Source organism: Mus caroli, unplaced genomic scaffold (assembly GCF_978045245.1).
Source record: "Mus caroli unplaced genomic scaffold, Mus_caroli_1 scaffold_9, whole genome shotgun sequence".
Taxonomy (NCBI): Eukaryota; Metazoa; Chordata; class Mammalia; order Rodentia; family Muridae; genus Mus; species Mus caroli.
Window position 1 is genome coordinate 127,459,725 of NW_028227264.1, and position 17,822 is coordinate 127,477,546.

Below are 17,822 nucleotides of genomic sequence, written 5' to 3' on the forward strand. Positions count from 1 at the left end.
GAGTGTGTGTATGAGTGTTTGTGTGCACGTATGAGTTGTGTGTGTTTATCAGAGTGTATTTGCTTTTAGTGTGTGAATGTGTATAAGTGTGTATGAGAGAGTGTGTGAATGTGTGTGAGAGTGTGTGTGTGTAAATGTGTTTTTCTCTCTTCCCCACAACCTCTATCTCTCTCTGTTGTAACTCAGGACCTCATTTTTAGTAATCTAGGTTTGCCTTGAGTTCATAGTGTTCCACCTACATCAGCTTTCCAGAATTCCTAGGTTACAGGAGTAAGCTGTTATGATTTTGCTCTGTTTGGAGAATGTTCTTCAAATGAACTACAAAGGAGCATTGGGAGACTCAGCTCCTTTGCATCTTTTCTTGGTCATCCTGGTCCTTTATGACTCTGATGCTGGAACTAACACCCATTGTAAGTTGTAGCTGCCTGCGGCCACGTGAACTGGATTCCCCTGAAAGGCTGGGGCTAAAAGAGATCAGAGGCAAGAAAAGAATGAGACCAAGACAAACCTTTCTGTTCAAAGCCTCTGAAGTTTACTGAGAGTCCGTGCTTATAAAGAGGGTAGGCCCATCCCCTGCCAGCCCATTCTTGGTGCCTGGAGCCAGCCCATAGGTAATCTACAGGGTGTGCCTCCTGAACATCTCAAGGACCTTTCTGCAGGAGGCAGAGTCTTGGAGAAGAGCAAATCGAGCCATCAAGGTCAGAAGGCTCTACCCTAGGCAATCTCCTTCTTAGTGGCAGCAAGATCAAAGTCTGGATCAGCCTGCTTCAAGGCTGAGGGAGGCTACAGTAAGTTTTGCAATGAATTGCTTGAAGTGTTGCATGGTATTCCATTATCATCTGTAATATTCAAATTTGTAGATAGTGTTCAAATAAAAAATGACAGCAAGGCATGATGACATGCCCTCGTGATGCCAGCGCTGGAGACACAGAAGCAATGTAGGGAAGAGGAAGCCCTGCATGAGTGTATTCCTGGGTGTCCTGTTGTGTCCTGAACACATATTCCTGAATGTGTCCTGTTGACCAGGCACCACGAACTGGCAAAGCTTTTCTCTATCTGGGTCAGGCTCAGAACTGACAAAGCCTTCTTCTACTGGTCCAAGTTCAGGTGTTTGTAGATGATTGACCAGTGTGTAAACACTGGCAACTGCAGCTTCCCCCTTCTAGAGGTTTCCAGCCTGAGACAGCTGCCTTCAGACAGGACTAGCTGGCCCCTCCCCCTTGTTGTTTATGATAAAGGAGCTGAGGTTGCAGGGGAGGGAGCTGAGGACACTCAGTGCTCACACAAGCCACTGGATGCCAGCTTTTCTGTGCATGTGTCTGTGTGTCTGTCTCTTCTCCACTCCCTCACCTCCACTAGTCAAGTTCAAGGTGCCAAGCCTGTCACATCATGGCAGGGAATAGTTCCCTAAACTCCATTTAATAATTTTGTTTTCTAGGAATCTATGTTAAAAAAAAAAAATCCAACTAGGTCAGTCAAGCTTTTTTATAGTGATTACAACTCAAGATGGCTGAAGTTATGACAATCTGAATCTACACAGAAAGGAAAGGGGCATCTTGAGACGGTGAAAGTCTCTATTCTTCCCTTCCTTTCTCCTTTCCTTGTTCATCAAGTCAGACTTCCTGTCTGGAGACCCCGCTTCCTATTTCTATGAAGTGATTCTGCCTCTAGGTCACCAAAGCCTTGCTGCCTTCTCCTTTGTCTCTCCTGCAGTTCTAGGGGAACTGACGGGTTCCTGAGAAGGATTCTAACCCTAATGAGAAAAATCTAGATTCTGAGAGGATGTTTTTTTCTCTTAAATGTGAGTTTTGGGGTAGGGTGGGAGGAGAGAGCTGGAAGCTGAACCCAGGATTTCACTGATGGGCTGTGTCACCAGATTTCTAGAAGAGAAAGAAAAAAAAAACTTCATTCTGAGACAGGGTCCTACTGTCCTGCAGGCTTTGACTTTGTGGTTCTTCTGGGTCCACCTCTGAAGTAGCTCACTTTACAGGTGTGACCCACTAGGCACGGGTTGCTGTAAATGTGTTTTTATGCCATGTCCTGGTTATTAATAACAACCACCTTTGTTCAGAAAGTCCCCGTTTCAAAGCTGCCCGCTAGCCTCTGAGATGTTCATTGGAGCCTGTAACTTGGTTAGGGTGGAGAACGTGTCATGAAATATGTATGTATGGATTCTCAGGTGGGTTGAGGAGGTATGGGAAATCAAGAAGGTGTTTCCTTCGTGGCAGGACAGGAAATAGTCAAGAACATTTGTCTATCAGAATAGGAAAATAATTCAAAGAACCAAAGTGGGACAGAACTATGTTCCAGAAGGCCAGGAGTCGGGGAGGAAACTGAGGACGCCATGCCAAAGCCTACAGGCTGCCCTGCCGACCACAGCCCTTGCTGCCCACAGTCTTTTAAGTCTGAGCAGCAGTCAGGTGCATTTTGATTCAGAGTTTGGTGTCTATTCTCTTTGAAACCCTCTGACTGCAGCTGGTGGCCATAGTGGGCCTGTGGGATTCACACAGGGAAAGGCAGGTATTGGTGAGCCATACCTAAACAAGCAAGCCTTCATCATGGGCTGGGACCCAGCTCTGGAATCTGCTGGCCAGACTACATGAGGGTGCTGGCTGAACATCTAATCTGATAGAGAAAGGAGTTGAGCAGCGGAGGAACAGGACTTCAGACATACTGGAGATGACCCTGGACATCAACCAGCCGTAGAGCATGGCTGCCGTCTCTAAAGGGTGAAGGAATGGGTGTGGGGATCGGGGCAGCGGGCAGTCAGAGGTACTACCCACATTCCTGTCTGTGTCTTGTCTCTGAGTAAAGGGAACAATCTTTACTGGCAAGATTCTTCAAAGATCTGAGAAGCTTAGGGGTAAAAAAAAAATCACAATAGAAAAACTAATAATAATAATAATAATAACCAAATAGAAACAACTTCTAGCTTCCTTTTCTTTTTCTTAAGATTTATTTATTTTATGTATGTGAGTATGCTGTAGCTTTACAGACAGTTGTGAGCCTAGATGTGGTTGTTGGGAACTGAATTTTTAGGACCTCTGCTCGCTCTGGTCAACCCGGCTTGCTCCGGTCCAAAGATTTATTTGTTATTACAGTGTACATAAGTACACTGTAGCTGTCTTCAGACACACCAGAAGAGGGCATCAGATCTCATTACAGATGGCTGTAAGTCACCATGTGGTTGCTGGGATTTGAACTCAGGACCTTTGGAAGAGCAGTCAGTGCTCTTACCCGTTGAGCCATCTCGCCAGCCCCTAGCTTCCTTTTCTTACCCACAAGCCATTATGAGTCTGGGAGGTGGGAGGCTGGGCAGATGGGAACAGTTTGGGGCCCAGCTGAACCCTGAAGTGCCTTTTCTGGAAGAGGAAGAGAGCCAAGGCATGAGCAAGTGCCCCGAGCAAGGCCTGCTGATCTGTTGGATGTGTGTGACATATAGAGAGGTTGTATTGGTGCCCTGGCAGGAAAATGCCAAATCTCTGCAGCAATATTCAACCGTTCCGCCAAATGGCATCACTGTGGTTTTCAGCCCCAGGGGCCGTACTTCCCTGGCTCCCCGGGCTTTCTCATGACCCAGGTCCTGCGTTATGTGTAGACCGGATTTTGATTCTTCTTCTGAACTCTCTATAATGCTTCCCTTTGCTCGTGCACACCACAGAACAGAACTCTCCCTTTGGAGTACATTAATGTTGGCTGTAATGGAGACTGGCTTCTACAAAAAGGGAGCAGTGTGGGGACCTTCCAGGATGCCAGGGACTGGGTCAGCCTAGGGGCCAAGGGATCTCTGGCATTTGTGACTGAGCTGCACACAGTGGGAAGAGAAAGAGATCTCTGTCCAGAGTTCTATCCAGAGCCCCCATTGTCATCTTCATCATTACCGCCATCCATCCTTCTGGTTTTGCTTGTGTCCACAAAACATGGGTGTTTAGGTCTCTCAGGTACCATGTGGCCATAGTCACTTCTCCGATGTGATACCTGCCTTCACTGGTAAATAGTAGGGCACAAAGATGCACCTGTTGCTCCCCCTCTTTAGAGAACTTTTGCACCCGATTTCTGTATCAGAACCTCTAAACAAGTCAAGGTTAGCTAGTGACCTTTCTCATCCTGATGGCCCTGGATGTCGACCCAAGAAAGCTCCCAGCATTACCGGATCCCTGCAATTTACACAATGCTGGGTGTGGCCCCCTCAAGACTCACACCAACTGATTTCCTTCTTTCGTTTGCTTCAGCAGCATCTGCCCTGACTTTCTGCGAGGTCTCTACTCACTCTCTGTAATCATTCTCTGTAATTGCTGCCCCTGATACTTTCCAAGCCTTGGCCTCACTCTCCCTACAAATCATCTCCCTTGGACCCAGGACTCTGCCCAAGCTCTTCCCACACTTTCAATGAGTTCATTGTCCAACGTCATCTGGTCTGGCTGCCTGTCAGTCTCAGAGAACCTCAGATCAGAGCTATCCATTCCCTAACTCCCCTCAATGCTGTGTCTTAGTTCCTGGCTTCTCTTGCCATTGTCTGCTGTTCCATCTATCCTTGACCCCATACCTTCTAATCATTTTGACTTCTGCTCACCTCTCCTCTTGCATATCCAGCTAGCCACAGCGTCACATGCTGTGTTAGTCCCTCCCTTGCTCTGTCGCCTTTCTTGCCTTCAGTCTCTCCAGCTCATCAAACCACCTAAAATATGCCTGGTGCTGGGGATACAAGGAAAGGAACCTTCCCCAAGATCCCTTTCCTCAGGGAGCTAGCTGATGAGCCCTCAGTACTGGGCTCCTACAATGGCCAGGTCACCAGCCCATAGGATGGATGGAATACTAGGTTAATTTCCAATATGGAGATTTCTTGCTGCTAACTTTAATATCACCTGCCCAACAACCACCAAGGTTCCGATTGGTTTTGGGTGTTTTGTTTGTTTGAGGCAGGATCTCTTGTAGCCCAGATTGACCTCTGGCTAGATATGTAGCCGAGGACGACCTTTGAACTCCGGATCCTCCCTTTTCTACCTCGCAACTGCTGAAACAAATGTGTAGAACCACACCCAGCTGTTTGAGTCTCTCTACTTTTTAGAAGTTGAAACTCATACCTCCAGCCTCCCCTAGAGAGACTCTGGAGTCAGCACTGTGGAGTCACACCCAGCCTGGAAAAACCCTGTTTTCTTATCATTTGTCATGATGGAAACTCACCATCTCCAGAGAAGTCGGTCATGGTGGCACCTGCCTGAAATCCCAGTGCCTGGTAGAGGCAGAGGACTGTCACCCATTTTAAGTCACCTTGGCAAGTTCAGGCCAAGCCAGCCAGGGCTGTTAGGGAGACTGTCTCAACAACTAAACTAAAGTAAATACATTAATTAAAGCCCTCTAAGGGCTGATGAGCTGGTATTCATTCCTACTGGAACTCAGTACTCGAAATTCAGCTTTTGCTCACTTTGTATTAATGATTCCATCTTTTCTTTTTTTTTTTCAGGTAATAAAAATTAAATTTGTTGACATGCTTGAATGCACGGCAGAGGGTTTTTGATCCCTAGGCGGGAGGTAAAACTGGGATAGGGTTTTCTTAAAGAGAGCACAGATCAGATCTAAGCCCTTCTTTGCCTCCCGTGCCCCTTCCCAGAATGCACTTGAGTTCCCATGACTATGAATCTCCCCATTTTCGGATCCCTCTCCTGAAAGGTCTAGAGGAGAGATGGAGAGACCAGGGCAGTGGCTTTGTCAGAGTGACACACTGCAGGTTGGACCTGAATTTCTGCATCTGAGCTAATTGCTGTGGCAATGCAGCCACCTATAAAATTACAGAGTGGCTCACCCAGATGCCCGTATCTGTTGCAAGTCTCAGAAGCTCTCCTTTCCTGTGGGTTCCTGCGGGCTGCCTGCTGGGCTCTGAGGATCAGCCTATCCTACCATCTCCTGGGTCCGTCCTCAGACATCAGCTCCCATGGCGGCCCTCACAGACTTTGCTTTTATGTACCGCTGGTTCAAAAATTGCAATCTGGTTAAAAACCTCTCTGAGAAGTATGTCTTCATCACTGGCTGTGACTCCGGCTTTGGGAACCTGTTGGCCAAACAACTGGTTGATAGGGGCATGAAAGTGCTTGCTGCCTGCCTCACTGAGGAGGGGGCTCAGAAACTCCTTCAGGACACCTCCTACCAGCTACAGACCTTCCTCCTAGATGTCACCAAGTCGGAGAACGTCAAGGAAGCAGCCCAGTGGGTGAGGGACCAAGTGGGCGAGCAAGGTGGGGTGAACTGTATTCTTCAATATTCTCTCTCTCTCTCTCTCTCTCTCTCTCTCTCTCTCTCTCTCTCTCTCTCTCTCTCTCTCTGCGACCCTGATGTCCAAATGGGGTTGGGAAGATGAAATAGGAACAGGCTGGAAGGCTCTGGTCCAGTAGAATCTGGTTTGGCCAGCTGTCGTGAAGAAGAAATACCCTGAGGAAATTTCCTCCATCTAAGGCAGCAACTTGAAAGTTCTGAATACCCAAACCTCTAAAGTGTTTTAGAGACTTCAGGAGTCCCACTATTGGCTCCATATTTCTTGGCCAGCTCAGGCTAGGGATAATCATATAGGTGCAAAAGGTGGAAATCTATGGGTGTGACAGGCAGGTCTCTTCTGTACGTCACATACACACATATCCCATAGATGTTGTTGCCTTTGGCAGGAGCTTGTTCCCACCGGGAAAGGAGCCTGTGCTGGGGACTATACCAAGAATGCCTAGGGACTTGCATGCAGGGTGTAGACACTAGATTGCTTACTTATGAGTACAGAAACTGGGAGAAGTAATGGCTCCTAAAAAGTCAAAGCCAGACCTCTGCCCAGGTCACGCCAACAACTCTAGCTCTTTGCTGATTTTCTCTTTAACATTTTACTTTAAAAAAAAAAGTTATTGTTATGATTGGTGTGTGTGTGTGTGTGTGTGCATGTGTGTACCATGCATGAGGAGGTCAGAAGAAAGCACTGGCTCTGTGGATCTGGAGTCACAGTAAAAGAAAAGACAGTATGAAAAATGTGCGTGTGAGCGAGCCAGAGGATAACTTTTGGAAGTCATTTCTCAATTCCCACCATGTGAGCCCTGGGGATGGAACGCAGGTCTTCAGGCTTGTGCTACAGGACTTTCTGCTGAGCTGTCCTGCTGGCCCTCTCTTTCTTTATCATGTCTTCTCTGCTGGGTTAAGATTCCTGAGAGTGGACTTTGTGTCTCTTCTACTCACCCCAGGCAAGTCCTGAGTACCGAGGGGGAAACCTAACACCTAAGAAGGTACTTAGCAGATATTTTCTGGATGAATTAGCTAATGAATAACTTGGCAGGGGTGAGCCTCTTCCACCACACTGCTGTCCCAGCCTGTTTCCTGAATACAGCCTCCTCCATCCGGCCTCTTGTGTTCATTACTCATTGGGCGGTCTCCTGTTGCTGCTGCAACAAATTCATGCAAATGAATAGATTAGACAACACATATTTATTACCTCATAATTCCTGAAGGAATAAATCCAAAAATGATTCTCTAGACTCAAGGTTCCAGCAGAGCTTTGCTCATCTGGGGGACTCTAGGGCAGAGCTCACGTCCAGGTTTCCCACCTTCAGAGGCTACCTACATTCCAACAGAGGAGAAAATGAGGCTCCCGGAGCCTCAGGTCCTGATGCATTAGTGGTCTACACTCTAGAGAGGACCACATATGGCTCCTGTCTCTGAGGGTGGTGCCAGAGAAACACACTATCATCCTTAGCTCATGGCTCACTCCCTCTTCCAGTAAGCCTGGGACATGTCCTCTTAAAGGCTTTTCATTTCTCTGGTTCTTCGTCTCCTGCATTCTTTGTCCACTTAGGTAGCCTGTGGTTTTGTGGGTTTACCCAGTGAACCTAGGATAATGTATCCCAGTGTAAGGTCAGTTGATTAGCTGCCTTCCATCTGCCTAAATACTCTTTTGCATGTATCTATAGATATTCTTACCACACTTTTCTTTCTGGTGACTGAGCTCTTGGAAGTGTAAGAGCCCAACTTATTCATTCAGTGTCTCCTTTGCTTAGTAACTAGCCCAGGGCAGACACATGAGTGAATGAATGAATGAATGAATGAAGTTTGCTAGATGAATGCACAGATGGACTGATTTGGTAATGGTGAACTGGAAAGTTTTTCTACTTAGAAGAATAGAGAAAAGAATGCATGGTGGGGGAATTCAAGCATTCACCCATTTGTATAAAAGTGCTGTGTCTCTTTTTTTTTTAAAGATTTATTTTTATTTTTCTTTTAAAGATTCATTTATTTATTATATGTAAGTACACTGTAGCTGTCTTCAGACACTCCAGAAGAGGGCATCAGATTTCGTTACGGATGGTTGTGAGCCACCATGTGGTTGCTGGGATTTGAACTCTGAACCTTTGGAAGAGCAGTCGGCGCTCTTAACCACTGAGCCATCTCTCTTACTCTGTATCCCATGCCTTCCGTGTGCACAGCCTGGGTACAGGGCATAGGTGTAGTTGGCAGATCATAAGAATCAGGAACGGGGAGCACTTAGACCTTCAGTTTGCCATAGCTCCCATGGCTGTCCCAAGCCACAGCACACTTGAGCATATCTGCTCACTGTCCTTGTGTGCTGTTCACCTGCCCAGGCTTCCTTGGGCTGAGCTGTTGGGTAGTGGCCCCTGGAGCTTTCTCAGGGATTTTGCTGACTCCCGTGTGATTCTGTCTACCTCTCTCTCTTCCCCTAGGCCTCTGGGCCCTGGTGAACAACGCTGGCGTGGGCCTGCCCAGTGGTCCCAACGAATGGCTGACCATAAAAGACTTTGTGAAAGTGATCAACATAAACCTGGTGGGGCTGATTGATGTCACTCTGAACATGCTGCCGATGATCAAGAAAGCCCGGGGCAGGGTGGTCAACATGTCCAGCTCTGGTGGCCGTGTGGCTGTATTCGGTGGTGGTTACTGTGTCTCCAAGTTTGGTGTTGAAGCCTTCTCTGATAGCATCAGGTGACTGGGTCCTGGTACCAAGTCAGGTGGGGATCTTGGGGCTTTACCACAGCAATGGAATCCGGAGAATAACAGCATACGGGCAGGGTAGTTCTGGGGGAAGAAGCTCCAACAGCAGCTGGTACCTTCTCTAAGGACCAAGAGAAGAAGTAAGGAGAAAACTGTGTGGGGTGAGGATAGAAAACACCAGGGGGGGTCTTCCCTTGGGTGGACCCAGAGTGAGGAAAACCCTGATAGGCCTGTAAGGGAGAGAAAGGAGTGGGTAGGGAGGGAGGGATAGAGGAAGGGAGGGAGAGAAAGGGGTAGGGAAAGAGAGAGGGGGAGGGGGAAGGAGAGAGAGGGAGGGAGGGAAGGAGGGAGAAAGAGGGAGAGAGTGAGAGGGAGGGAGGAAAGAGGGGGAGAGGGGAAGGAGAGAGAGGGAAGGAGGGAAAAGAGAGGGACCTGAGTGGGGAGGGAAGGAGAGAGAGAAGGAGGGAGAGAGGGGAGGAGGGAGAAAGAGAAGGAAAGAGAGAGAAAGAAGGAGAGAGAGAGGGAAGGAAGGAGAGAGGGAGAGAAAAAGGAGGGAGAGAGAGGGGAGGAGGGAGAAAGGAAGAAAGAGAAGGAGGGAAGGAGAGAGAGAGAGACAGATTGACTGACTGACTGACTGACTGACTGACTTTCCAAACAGAGGGAGGCCTGGAGCAGAGGTGCATCTGGAAGCCCTCAGAAGCTTTGACAGACCTCCTGTTCCTTTTGTCACGTGGGTGATGTAGGGCTGAGTGGGAAGAACTGTGAAGGAGGAAAGGCCTTGGCCTAGATTCTTCACTGGCTTCCTCTTGTTTTTGCCTAATGCCAAATGCCACAGACTACTAGATCAGTTGGGGAAAGGACTGAAGCCCTAAGGAAGGTTTGTGTGCATGAAGGCAATGTTGAAATTAGCTTTTATGGTAGGATAAATATTTCCAGGTTCCCAGAAAGGTGGGTCTTTCCAAACATGTCTCTGATGTTTGTCATTATGAAGCCAAACCAATCGCAACTCTTAATCTCACAGGCGCGAGCTTCATTTCTTCGGGGTGAAGGTCAGCATCATCGAGCCAGGGAACTACAAGACATCCATTCTGGGCCAAGAAGCTCTGGAATCACGCATGAAGAAGCTGTGGGATCGGCTGCCTCAGGAGACCCGGGATAGCTACGGAGAGGAGTATTTCCAAACCTGTGAGTCCTCTCCGAGGAAGTGCTTGGGGGTTGGGGTCACTGGCTGGATGATGAGGTACAGCCCCAGAGATCATGCGTACAGTTAGGAGCAAAGTCAGAGTTTGAGATTAGAGCCCACGTTGCAGAGCCACAGTGTAGGGGAAGGTAGGCTGTGTGGGGGACGCTGCCTGCTCCTGGTACTTGTCCTCCAAACATCAGGTACAGGTAGATCTTGCACTGAGAAGAGAATTAGCAAAGTGACAAAGAGCAAGTGTGCCGGAGCCAGACTGCCTGCTTGCAGGCTGTCTTAAAACCTATGTAGCTAGGCGTGGTGACGCACACCTTTAATCCCAGCACTTGGGAGGCAGAGGCAGGCGGATTTCTGAGTTCGAGGCCAGCCTGGTCTACAGAGTGAGTTCCAGGACAGCCAGGGCTACACAGAGAAACCCTGTCTTGATAAAACAAAACAAAAAAAAAAAAAAAAAAAAAAAAAAAAAACCCTCATATGTAGCTCAGGATGACCTTGAACTCTGGACCTTTCTACCTCTGCTTCCCAAATGCTGTAATCACAGGAGTATACCACCAGGCTCCGCTCCACCGATCATCTATTTTTTTTAAAAAAGATTTATTTACTTCTTTTTTGTATGTGAGTACATTGTTGCTGTCTTCAGACACACCAGAAGAGGGCATCAGATCCTATTACAGATGGCTGTGAGTCACCATGTGTTTGCCGGGAACTGAACTCAAGACCTTTTGGAAGAGCAGTCAGTGCTCTTAACCACTGAGCCATCTCTCCAGCCCTCCACTGTTCATCTTATGCCTCAGTTTTTCATCTGTACATAGAGCCTATGAGGCTGAGAAGATGCCCCAGTCAGGACGATGCTTACAGAGCACCTGAGTTTGTATCCCTGACAGCGACATAAAAAGCAGGACACAGTAGCACAAAACTCAAATCCCAGAAAGCAGAGAAGGATCCACAGGGTCTACTGGCCAGTCAGTGAGCTCCAGGTCCAGTGAGAAACTGCCTCGGGAAAAAAAAAAAAAAAAAAAAAAGAGTTGAGGAAACCACTGGGCATGTCACCTGAAGGCAGGCCTCCACATGCCTCTCCCTCAGGAGGCTGTGAGTGCTGCTGTGTACATACAGCTTGCCAAAGAGGATGATAAGTATGTGGAGCTGATCCAAGACTTCCATTCTCTCACCAAGTTAGCAGGAGTCTGTAACCTTTGGAACTTGGAGGGTGGCAGAAGTCAATCTCAGCAGTGCCTCGAGTCCAGGAACATATGAACCAGTGGGGCATGTGAGTGGGCATGGTGAAGGGAGGATTTGCCAGTGGTGAACATATCCTAGTAGGAGAGAGAGAGAGAGCCGGTCTAAGGACCAGAGGGCCCCACATCCCCCTTGGAGCATACCGAAGCAGAGGTTTCAAAAGGGGGAGGCTCCATGAGACTTCCTTCCATGGTGTCTCCTAGTTGCAGCTCCCAGGGCCTTGGGGGAGAAGTCTCCCAGGAGCCTCCTCCATAACTGCCCTTTGTGAGAGGAGATCTTGATGACAGAGACACACTGTGACACAGTTAGCTGGTGTGAGTCTTCTGGCTGCCTGCCACTATGCATGTTCTTGAGGGAAGCAGCCATGTGCCCAGCCCTGTTCCACTCCCTCTAGATGTCCCTGTGGCTGAGAGGCAATTTCGGTGCTGTTTAGGTCAGATCTAAGCTATCCAGGTGCAGGTTTCAACTGTCTGCTGAAAAGTTAGTTAACCTTTCAGGTTTTTTTCATTTGTAATGAGTTATGGTGAGAAATCAATTCACACACACACAGACATATACACACAGACACATACACACACACAAAAGACACACACAGACACACATACATACACACACAGACACATACACACACACAGAAGACACACATAGACATACATATATGTACACAGAGACACACATACACACGACACACACATACACACACACACAAGCACACACATACACAGAGACACACATATACCCACAGACAGACACACAGATTTATAGAAACACCTGGTCCCTGTAAGAACAATCTGAATCTAACCTTTGTGGTTATTGTTGTTCTTTTCCTTTAGATTGAATATGGCCTTCTTTCTGCCATTATGCTGCTAATGTAATGTACCTACAGACTATAAGTTTTTATCTTACAAAGAGAGAACCTTAAAGAATCATTATTCAGCCAGGTGGTGGTGGCACACACCTTTAATCCCCATGCTCAGGGAGGCAGTGGCAGGTGGATCTCTGTGAGTTTGAGACCAGCATGATCTATAGTGAGAGTTTTAGGACAGGGAGGGTACACAAAGAAATCCCCTCTCAAAAAATAACAATAGGATATTCACAGGTGTGGGGTGATACAAACCTCCATTCCCAGCACTCTGAAGGCTAAAGAAACACACGACCATGAGCTACATAGTGAATCTGAGGCCACCCTGGGCTACAAAGTGAAACTTTGTCTCAAAAATAAACAAAAATGACCCCAAGCCCAAAAGGACAGGTTTGTAAAGTATAAAATTCAAAAGTGTCTGAGGCGTTGGCTTTCTCCTCCTGCAACAAATCGCTGAGATGATCAGCAGAAAAAGAAAAGGTTTTGTTGCCCTGCTGTCTTGAGAATTGTTCAGTCCATGATTAGTTGACCTTATTGTTGCTTTGGGCCTGCAGCCATACAGTGTATCAATTGCTCACAGCAGAACAAAACTCTTCATTTGGTGGCTGGGAGGTGAAAGAAACAAAGGAGGGCCTGGGGCCCTACCAGCATCACCTTCAAAAGCTCCTAGACATCTAAAGACCTCTTACCTCACTTTCTAAAGTTCTAAGACTGTCTATGGGGCCCAAGCCTTTAAAGCATAGGTCTTTGGGAGATACCTAAGATCCAAACTACAACAACGTATGTCAGTCTGTCAGTCAATCCATGGTAGGTCTGAATCTACCCAGGAGGGTGAGCATCTCAGTGACACGTTTTCTCTGGAGCAGGCTCCCTATTTCTTGGTGTTACTTTTAGCCATATCTGGGGTAGAACCAAATTAAAGTGGCACACAGTCACCAGAGCAGGCCAGCAAGCAGAGGGCAATGTCCTTCCACTGATGGATCCCAGGATAAACTGCAGCCAAATGGGTTGAGGAGGATCTGAGAAGGGTCTGACAATTAACTGGGCTTCTTGTCTCATCCGCACCCTGCTGGGAAGCCATCAAAAGTTCCCCTTTAAGTTCCTTCTTAAGGAGTATGTATATGAACCACAGGAGAAAACAGAATTGAGCCTTAGCCGAAGTGGGAAAGCCAGGATACTTCCTAGAGTGCTGTGTCTCCAAGATGAGAACTCTTTCTTTCTCAAGGACTCAGATCCAAATCCTCTGCTCTCCATTACCATCTGGGAGAGCAGAGGGCTGGGCGGGCGGGAATCTGTCTCATGGGAATTCCACGCAAACTTGGAGCTAACAAATATGTCAAAAAAAAAACAGTGTAAAAGCCTACCGCCTCTGTATCCGGACACCTCCTTCCACATGCCCCTGAGGACCTCTGCTACCTTCCCTCAGCCTGCAATGGGCTCTATGTCCCTAAGGGAGGCAGTGTGCAGAACCCTACCTAGTCACCTTCCTGCCCAGGCCTCGCTGCGGAGAGATTCATGCTGGGTACAATGGTGGAGGTGTCTGAGAGCCACATCACTAAAAGGACAGCCTGCCTTGTGAGAGTGAGCATGGCTCTTCAAGGGGTGGGGGTGACAATGTGTAGCTAGAGGCTGCCTAAGGATTCTTGAGTGCCCACCCGCTATCTGCAAGCATCCTGGCCCAAAACTAATGGGTGATTTACTCGCCTAGAGCGGGCCAAAGTCAGGAGTTATTGTTATTGTTGTTATTGTTCTCCAGCTTTTTGTTTTTAGAAGTTATTTTCTTAATTTACATTTCAAATGTTATTCCCTTTCCTGGCAGCTTTAATGCTTTGTCATGGAAGTCTGACCCTCAAACCCATTTTCTCTGGAGTCCTTTCTCTTCCTGAGGTTTGAATCCCACTCCACCCCCATTCAAACACCTATCTCTGTCCCAGAGTCTGGGAGGAGGGGCATGGTGAGGTGCCTGAGGCCTCCTGCCTGTTGTTTACTTGAGCCCCAACAGGTGTGAACTGCTCAGCTGCCAATCTGTGTCTCCTCCACACCTGTGTGCAGAATCACTAATTTTAATACCTTTTTCCCCAGATATTTTTGTAGACAACATAGAACTCACAGAAGAAAAATTAACAGCAATAACTAGGCATCCCACTAGCCAATAGTTTCACTTAGTTTTGATGTGTGTTTGTGTGTGTGTTTGTATGAGTGTGTATGTGTGTATATGTGTATGTATGAGTATGTGTGTATGTGTATGTATGTATATGTATGTGTGTATGTGTGTGTGTTTTATGTATGTGTGTGTATGTATGTGTATGTGTGTATGTGTATGTATGTGTGTATGTGTGTGTATATATAGTGTATGTATATATGTGTATGTGTGTATATATGTGTGTATGTGTGTGTTTGTGTGTATGTGTGTATGTATGTATATGTATATATGTATGTGTGTATGTGTGAGAGAGACTATGCACCTCTTTCATTCTGTCCTTCCATATCATCCATTCTGCTATTAATCAATGTTAAGGTTTGAACTGGAAATGACTTCCAAAAGTTCACATGTTAAAGGCTGAGTCCCCAAGACAATATTTAGAAGTGGGGGCCCTGGGAGCCATTGAATCACAAGGGCTCTGATGTTATCAATGGATCAAGCCCTCTGAGCTATAGTGCAGTGGAAGAGTACCTGCCTAGTGTGTCTGGGAGTCTGTGCTTAATCTCCAGGACCACACACACACACACACCACACCACACAAACTCACATGCTCCAGGAAAGATTGGGGGAGACAGCTGTGGAGGCTCACATTTGTAATTCCAGTATTTGAAAGACTAAGGCAGGAGGATTGCCATGAGTTTTGAGGTTAGCCTGGGCTATCTAGTGAGTTCTAGATCAGCTTAGGATACAGAGTGAGACTTTGTCCTCAACACAAAACCAAGCAAGCAAAGGATTAATCTACTGATGGTTCATACTTCCCTGGCTTGTGGGAAATAATACAGACTTAATCTGGGCCCTGGTTGAAATACTGGGTGTGTCCTTAGGAACATACATTTGGGGACTGTATTTTGCCCTTGTCCCCATTCCTTCTGTCTCTCCTTTCTTCCTTCTCCACCTCTTTTCCATCCCTTGCCCCTTCTTGGACAACATGAGGAGAACATTTTCACACTACCCCCTGATGTTTGACTTCATAGCAGGCCCAGAGCAGCAGGACTGAGTCAAAATAGCCTTTCCCTTTACGTTTTCCTCTCAGGGACAGAAAGATGAAAATCATCTTTGTTATTCCCTCAGGTCCATGTTACTTACAGATAATCAAAGCTTATGTTCCAGGCCAACCAGATACCAAGTGATTTATTGTAGAAGAATTGGGCGAGATCTTTTTGTTGATCATCTAATAAGACAGTAAGATTTCAGGACACAATTCTTGTGTTTAGAGAAAGAAAATAAGATATTATAATGATCCTGTAAATGGGTGTTTAGTTACGGGATACTGTGGGAGACTTGCTTTAAATGCTGAATTGGACTTAATAGACAAGAACCTTGGATAGAATTCGGCAGGCAGGGGAGCACATTTTTTAAAAAAAATAATAACAAAGGCTTTTGTTCTATCTTCCTTTTGCCACCAATTTTTCAAACAGATACTAAAAAGTTGGTTAACTTGATGAGGTCAGCAGAGCCAAGAATCAGCGATGTCACCAACAGCATGGAGCACGCCATTGTCTCCCGGAGCCCCCGCATTCGCTACAACCCTGGCCTGGATGTCAAGTTTCTCTATCTCACCCTGGCTAAGCTGCCCACCCCTGTGACAGATTTCATCCTTAGCAGATACTTGCCAAGACCAGCAGACAGTGTTTGAGCTGGCGAGCTCAAGGGGTAGCCAGTGGAGCACAGGGGAGAGGGCAAAGGACTGGGGGATCACAAGAGGTATTGTCATATATCTCATGGGCAGAGAAGAGCACACTCAGCTCACTCCCACTGCAGGCTGATGTCTCCTTCCATCTGCTGGGGCCTCTAGAAACCTGATGTGACCCCGGCTGATGTAGAGCGTTGCAGCATAGGCCCCAAGACACCTTTCACCAAGGCAGGTACTAGCACTCTTGGACCTGAAAAGCTGGCTTCTGTTGACTGAGAAGCTGTCACCACCTCCGTAAAACACCATGGGACAATCTAGCCCACAGGAGAATCTCGGACCCCTCCCCACAGCTCTCAAAGCAGGCACTGGTTTGTGTATATACGGAATATGTAACATGGCAACAAGAACTGCCAGAGCATACTCAGAGAAGGTTTAAAATTGTTTTCTCTTCTTTGCATTTCTCTATCTGTAGGTGATTGGGATCCATATAACGCTTGCTTCTCTAATCACCATTGATTGGTGTTTCAAGTATTTATTGAGCACTTACTACCGGCCAGCACCAAAGCTCTGGGGGTACGTGAGGGTGATGAAATCATGAACTTGTCTTTTTTGTTTTGTTTTGTTTGTCTCATGTTTCACTTTGTTACAGTAGCTAGCAGCAGAGATAGGACAGTGACCAAGGGGACAAAGATCAGAAAAAGGAAATTTGAAGGACCCTGGAGCTCAATAGTCCCAGACTCGGATGCTTACCGAGATCACTCAGTTACTTAAAATGCGTACGGAAGCTGGAGAGATGGCTCGGAGGTTAAGAGCATTTGTGCCTCGCAGAATCTGGGATAGATCCCCAGTCTCCACACTGTGTCTCACAGCCTCCATAATTCTAGTTCCAGGGGGTCGGATGCCCCCTTCTGACCTCCACAGGTACCAAGCATGCATGTAATGTGTATTGATACATGCAGGCAAAACCACGAATACACATAAAATAAGATAAATCTTTAAAAAGTGAATGTGTGGGGGTGGGTGGGTGGGGGACTGGTGGGGGAGTGTATTGGGGACTTTTTGGATAGCATTGGAAATGTAATTGAGGAAAATACCTAATTAAAAAAAAAAAAGTGGGGCTGGAGAGATGGCTCAGTGGTTAAGAGCACTGACTGCTCTTCCGAAGGTCCTGAGTTCAAATCCCAGCAACCACATGGTGGCTCACAACCATCCATAATGAGATCTGATGCCCTTTCCTGGTGCATCTGAAGACAGCTACAGTGTACTTAGATATAATAATAATAAATAAATCTTTAAAAAAAAAAGCTGCAAATCTTTAAAAAAAAAGTGAATGTGTAAGGAAGCTGGGCGTGGTATCTCATGTTTGTAATCCCAACACTTATGGGGCTAAGACAGGAGGATTTTTGTGAGTCTAAGGAAAGACTAGATTACAAAATGAGACACTGTCTCAAGAAACAAACCCCAGGAAACAAACAAAAGAATTCATAGGAACCCCAATGTTAGAAAATCCGATTCAATAAACCTGAGTGAGGCAGAGCCCAGAACTATGAATTGTGTACTAAGGACCTAAATGTTCCTGCGCACCTGGGAGGCAGTGGTAATCCCACAGTTCGAGAAGCAGTCAATCAGCTCAGAGTGGGAAGTCATTTTCCCCAAGGCCCCCAGCTAAGTGGTCAAACAAACAGAACCCTTTTCCAGCAGCAGGTGATGAACTGTTTGTAAC

General features: G+C 46.9%; 1 protein-coding gene across 1 annotated transcript in view; it reads left to right on the forward strand.

Annotated features, from left to right (window-relative positions):
- Sdr9c7 (short chain dehydrogenase/reductase family 9C member 7) overlaps positions 1-16,556 on the forward strand; it is a 23,868-nt gene extending 7,312 nt beyond the window's left edge. Inside the window, exons 2-5 of the mRNA XM_021173831.3 lie at positions 5,465-6,233; positions 8,703-8,961; positions 9,992-10,155; positions 15,885-16,556. Coding sequence (XP_021029490.1) covers positions 5,933-6,233; positions 8,703-8,961; positions 9,992-10,155; positions 15,885-16,102 — 942 coding nt within the window. The 5' untranslated portion in view covers positions 5,465-5,932 and the 3' untranslated portion in view covers positions 16,103-16,556. The remainder of the gene's footprint in view (positions 1-5,464; positions 6,234-8,702; positions 8,962-9,991; positions 10,156-15,884) is intronic.
- Positions 16,557-17,822: the final 1,266 nt, after the last annotated feature.